The following is a 6,000-nucleotide window of genomic DNA, read 5'->3' on the forward strand; positions in this document are numbered from 1 at the left end:
ACTCACCCAGCTGGAGCTGCTCGCACTCCCCGCTGGAGTTCCCCCCGATCCAGCACCGGAATATGGCTCCGGGGTTGACCACCGAGGCGTTGGCGGGCCAGCTGGCCCGGGGCGCGCCCGCCACCAGCCTGCGGGGCAGAGACGGCAGCGTGAGGGGAGCCGCGGCCGGGCCAAGGCGCGACGGGCCCCCGCGGGGGCGGCCGGGCCGGGGACTCACCATCGCTCCTCGCCGTGGCGGTGCAGGAGAACCGAGTACCCGAAGAGGGTCCCGTTGCTCCCGCGAAAGAGCAGCGCGTGCTGCGTGTCCAGGTTGTAGGGCCGCGCCGTCGGCAGGCACTGCCACAGCAGGAGCAGCGGGGCGGCCCAGCCCGCAGCGCCCCGCGCCCTCCCGCAGCTCCGCATGGCTCCGGCCGGCCGGCAGCGCACCGACGCCGGCTTCCCGCCTCTCGCGGAGGGCAGCGCAGCGCCGCGCCGCGCCCCGCCCTGCCCCGCCCTGGGTCGCCTTCCCCGCAGCCCGGGCTGGGGGTGTCCCCGCCGAATGGGGGAGTCGCACGGCCACGCTGCCGCCTCCTCCCGCACGGCTGCAGCCCCTCTCCCTTCCCAAGCGGCGGGGGTCGGGTTTCTCCCCGCCCCGTCCGCGCCCCCGGGGACGCTGCGGAAGGGACATGGCCCCCGAGACCCCGTGTCACCGGGCAGAGCACGGCCCCCTAGGTCGCGGCCATCCCGGCAGCGGCGGGGCAGAGAGGGCCGCGTCCCCCTCGCTTCACCTCGACACACCTGCCCGGCGGGGCCGGCAAAGGGGGGAGATACTGCAAACTTGTCCTAAAATTTCCCGCCTAGCTCCGGGCTTGCAGCTCCACCCAAGCGTAGGACCGTGTTCTGGGAAAGGAAGTGTGGAGAATATTGAGTTTTCCTTTTAGATTTAGGAAGAAATCCCAGTACCCCTGTATTGAAAGCCTTCTCCACCGTCGCTGTGCTGAGGGGGTCTTCCTTGCTGTCCCTCGCTGGGGGGTATTTGGTTCCTGAAACCAGTGCTGCAGAAGCAGAGCACAGTGTGCCTGGCCTACCCATGTTGTGCAAGACTGCTCGCTGCTGATGTCTCCTTCCTTTCATGTGTGATGTAGTCTGAACAACCCCCCATGGCTTCTTTTACATTTTAGAGTAACTTTTTCACATTCCTGTTCAGTTTTTCAGTTGCTGACAAAGTTAGCAGCCATGACTCCAGACAGCAAATGAACAAAGGAAAATGAGCATTGTGCAAGAGATCTGGTATTTAGGAGGCCTTGAAAGGGCTCCCTTGATCTTAGCAAGGAGCTTTACTGTGCACGTTTTCAGCAATCAGTTGCTGACTCTTGATTAAGCTCATACTGAGTTGTGTTCATCCTGAAATTAAGGCTGTTACTTCTATCTGCAAACCTTGCCTCATTGAAGTCCTTTGAATACCAGGCCTTCCCTGTAGCTGTAATAATCCCTGTATATGAGTAACCTATGTATAATGGTATTTCAAACCTGAGGAACAAGAACAGCAGAACTTTAAAATGAAAATTTAGTTACAAAGATTACTTACTATGTCTGGAATAAAATCCAGTATGATTTAAACTCAAATATTATACACATTAGAAATAACGTGAGGTGGCAGACTATCATCCCCTAATGGAAATTCAGAACATGGCATTTTAAGATTGTTGAGATAAAACCCTCATTTCATTTCTATTCAGTTAGAGGAAATGTGAAAAATTTAACACTTCTGCAAAATGCTGAGCAACTACCAGAGCGGGGCACTGAGGCAATGCAGAGTGAAACATGTCATCCTGACCACATGCAGATGTGTAGTTTCTGGAATGAGATCAGCACAGTGGAAGATGCCACAGTCAGTCAGCAGTGCATCTTTTTTTAAGTCCTCATCTCTAGAGCCATCAGAGGGCTTCTCTGGATGACACTGTTTTGTGTAAAGGAGTCAAACAGCTCCTCAGCTGCTATTCATCTTCCTTCCAATTACTGACATCAAAGGAGTTAAAACAATCAACAGCAGCTGTGAATCTGCATTTCTACTGCTCAAGGAGTTTTCCCCCTCATTTTCAAAGCAGCAAAACAAGCATGATTCAGAACTGAAATGCTAAATTGTGGTTTAGTTGGTGAGAAATTGTAACATGGTTGCACCACCATGATGCAGGAGCCGTGTTGTGATGTTAAGATGGTGGCAGGGTTCCGAGCTGACAGAAGAAGGTAGATTCTTAAGTCGTGGGATTCAATTATTGGCACATAAATAGCTGCTTATCAGCTATGATATGAAATTGAGAACTGTACCTCACCTATCAGGAGGAAATTTGTGTGTTGTCTCCTAGACTCTGCTAGAGTGGATGTGATCATAATCCACCAGGCATCAATGAAATCAGTGGAATATAAATTACTGGAGAGTGAGAAATCTGTATTATGAGAAATATTTGCAGGTTTCAGTACCATTCAGGTGCAGGACCAGTCAGAGAGCAGAATAAGTGCAACTGACAATATGGAGTAATGGAGAGAGAACTTGAGTTTTATTAGGGATTAAGAGAATTTGCAGAAAAGGTGGAACCAGCCCTGGAAGCCAGATACCTGTATTTACAAATCAAATATCAGTTATATATCAGTTTATGTATCAGTTATCCTGAAATTAAAAAAAAAAATCTCCCCAAAACATATTGCTGCTATGCAATCAGAACAGCACATCTCCCACAGTCCTTTGTGGGTTAATAACACTACAAGGAAAATATCGCAGTGACTTGCTCTTGTGCTTGAATTTGGTTCACCGTCTAAGGCAATTTCAGAGGAGCCAGTGGGATGATTTGTTAATTTTATTAGTCCACAGTTTGGCAGCATTTTTTATAGCAGATGTATGCATTTCATCTGACTGTCCTCATCTCTTGCTGCTCATTCTTGAATCATACTGCTGCCCCTGTTACACTGATAGCGATGCCATGAAGATTTTTTGCCTTTTCTTTTATACCCCTGTTATACCTTTTTACAACTTCTGTATTCTTAGTGCTTTTTTGCCTACATTCTTAGACTTGTTTGTTCAGCTAAGAGACTAAACATTTTAGAAGCTTCGTAGCTAGAGATCAGTGTGCCCCATACCCCAAAGTCCTCTCCAGAACACATTCTGTAAAATAAGACAGAACCATCCAGGGGAAGGTTCCTTGGGGAGGGGGGCTCATTCAAGCCTCTCACTGGGGAATTTTTGATAGATATGCTAATTAGTAAGACCTATAATGTTATACCAGGTCTTTTAGGGGTGTGATTTGTGGTGTGCATTGCGGTGTGCATTTCGGTGCATTCGACCTGGACGTGTGCACCTAAGGATCCTTAAAATAAATACCAAGGTAAAATCCCTTTTTCCCTTCTAACCGTGTTTGACTCTTGATTTTAAGACCAGGAAAAGGCATCAATAGTGTTCAGAGTCTGAGCAGTTAACCACATCAGAGAAGTGATCTGGGTTAAAAATAACTCAGCAAAACCCCCCAAACCTAGATCAGATTTGTAGTTTGTATATTTTGTGGCTGGCCAGTTGTATTGGTTGTATTTATAGGGTGGTTTAAACTGATGCTGCAGCTTTAGGAACTTTCTCAGGTAACAGCCTTAACTTTCTAGAAGTGGCAAGTCTGCAAAGTTAAAACCTACACATTACCTTAAAACAAAGCAGAAATCCATTTCCCCAGCACTGATCTCCTGCTGGAGCTCAAGGATCTTGGTCGAAATACTCTTCTGCATGAGTCCCAGCTAAAAAAGAGCTATGTTAGAGTAAACCAGAATTACTGGTGCTAAATGTCAACAAACATCATATGAACAAGTTCTATAAAAGTTCATTTATGGTCCTTCAATATTTAATATTTCAAATGCAATTATGAAGTAGTAGCTACTGTTGAGATTTTAATTTGTTAGCTTTTGCATTTGGGCGGAGTATGAAAGAAAGTTACTGGAAAACAAACAAGCAAAAAATTTGTCTTCCCCATGTTCAATTTAGGAAAAACAGTGGTTTCAGTCTTTAATCGCTCTGTCATCATTGCTTACCTGTAATACATGCCAGTGCTGATGAGAAGGGAAAGAAAATCACTGAAGGAAGAACATACTGATTCTGAATGTCAGCTCTCTTCTTTGGAACATATACTACACCCTTTTTGACTCCTGAAGCTGGAAGGCAATTAAGTCCTGTGTATGGACTGGCATTGGGTAACTGATCACATGACTGCTTTTGCTATGTTGTAAATACATGAAAGCACATGTTGCTAAACATCTTCATGGATATGGCTGCTTTCAGCTGTGTCTGTCCCTGGTCTCCTGTGTGTCATGTAAGCCTATCACTGCTTGTGGAAGAGTGTCTCCAAATCTACTCTGAATTAGAAATAAAAACAATCCATGGCTGAATTCCTGTTCCTAATTAGAAAGACTTGAAAGTTTAATTTTTAAATCATCTAAATACTTAAATAGTGCTATTTCAAATTTGAAATTTCTAAACCTTTCTGATTTACTGAAACATGGAAAATCTAGGAGTTTGGTCAGACCATAACTATGTCTTGTTTTTCCTGTAAGCTTCTCCCCTGCTGCTCCCCAACAATGGCAATGGGCCACAAAGTCTATTATTCATATGCTGTCATCTGAGAAATTATAGAAGGCAAATAAATACACTCTTACATTTGCCTCTAAGGTTCTCTTCAAGAAACTTCATCTTCCCTCTGCTGTAAGATACATGTGAGCCTGCATGAAGAGGTTATATTGTCCACTGACAAGGATAATTAAGCACAGATGTCTGAGGCACCAAAAAGAAGCAAATGTTAGCAAGGGTCTTAATTTAATCATTTTGCTTATATTCTATTTAGAGATATGAATTTCAATTAGAATCAGTTAAAGAGGAACAATCTTTTAGTTTAATCAGCTTTAAACTCAACTTTTTAGGAAATATTTTAAAGAAGATTTTTTCTTCCCTTGAACAATTGTGCTGCTGAAGTAAAGACAGATCTCCCAAAAGAGCTTTCCAATATTTAAACAAATAATAGTGTCATACAGACAATGACTATGGCAACCTGACTAGGAGAAGCAAACAAAAAGATTTTTATCATTAACAACAGCTTAACTAATAACTGCATTTTGATTTACAGATAGATAGGACTGGAAATTAATAATTATATGTATATGTGTGATTAATGCATCACATATCGGTTATTCTTTCTTAAAATTTTGTCTAAGATTCTTGAGTTGCAAGATCAGACACAACTAAATAACCAGTTCTGAGCAGAATTGGGCAGTAACCTCTTTTCCCATCCCAAAGGAATTGCTGAGCTTTTGCAACTTTCCCATCTGAAATTAAAACAAAGAGCGTTTTCATGTACCATCTCTGTGCTTTCCTTTGCAAAACTCTGGCCCAGCACAGCTGTAGCATTTTTTCATTATTATCACTTTTTAAAACAAATATTTTAGTTAGATATAGTTACTTTAAGATGAAAAGGAAATACATATATTCAGAAAATTTCAACATAAAATATGATGTAGTTTTCTTTTTGTTTTCAAAATTAATAATTTATTTAAATCAACACTTTCCTATAATTAATTTCCCATAATTAATGTTTCAACATATTCATCTCTACATATAAAAAAATCCTGACCATTTCTTGATATTGTGTTTCTGGTTTTTTCATATTTATATTCTTCCATGGGTTCCACATGGCTGCTGATGAGATTGGATGCAGTGGGAATGGAACAGAATCTGAAAAAACTTTGTCTAGATTTATTTCTTAGCTGCAAAGCAATTTTAAGTTAGACATTGGTCTGTTGCATCTGCTAAGCAAGATAAACCAGAGAACAAGGTAAAAGCACAAGCTTTGGTTATTTAAAAAAGTAGGTATTAGTTTTGCTGAAAAGAAGGATCAGTTCTGTACTCAGGTATGAATTTATGTAGCACTTACCATCAGTGATAGTTTCAATTTGTGTCAGTGTTTGAGTATGTGCATATGTCAATACAATGTAACA

At 43.1% G+C, this 6,000-nt stretch overlaps 1 protein-coding gene across 1 annotated transcript in view; it reads right to left on the reverse strand.

Annotated features, from left to right (window-relative positions):
• Positions 1-432, reverse strand: part of ITGA4 (integrin subunit alpha 4) — a 35,227-nt gene extending 34,795 nt beyond the window's left edge. The window contains exons 1-2 of the mRNA XM_048308807.1: positions 218-432; positions 7-128 (exon numbers count right to left, since the gene is read on the reverse strand). Of these exons, the coding sequence (XP_048164764.1) occupies positions 7-128; positions 218-402 (307 nt within the window). The 5' untranslated portion in view covers positions 403-432. The remainder of the gene's footprint in view (positions 1-6; positions 129-217) is intronic.
• Positions 433-6,000: the final 5,568 nt, after the last annotated feature.

This window comes from Corvus hawaiiensis, chromosome 7 (genome assembly GCF_020740725.1).
Source record: "Corvus hawaiiensis isolate bCorHaw1 chromosome 7, bCorHaw1.pri.cur, whole genome shotgun sequence".
NCBI classification, from domain to species: domain Eukaryota; kingdom Metazoa; phylum Chordata; class Aves; order Passeriformes; family Corvidae; genus Corvus; species Corvus hawaiiensis.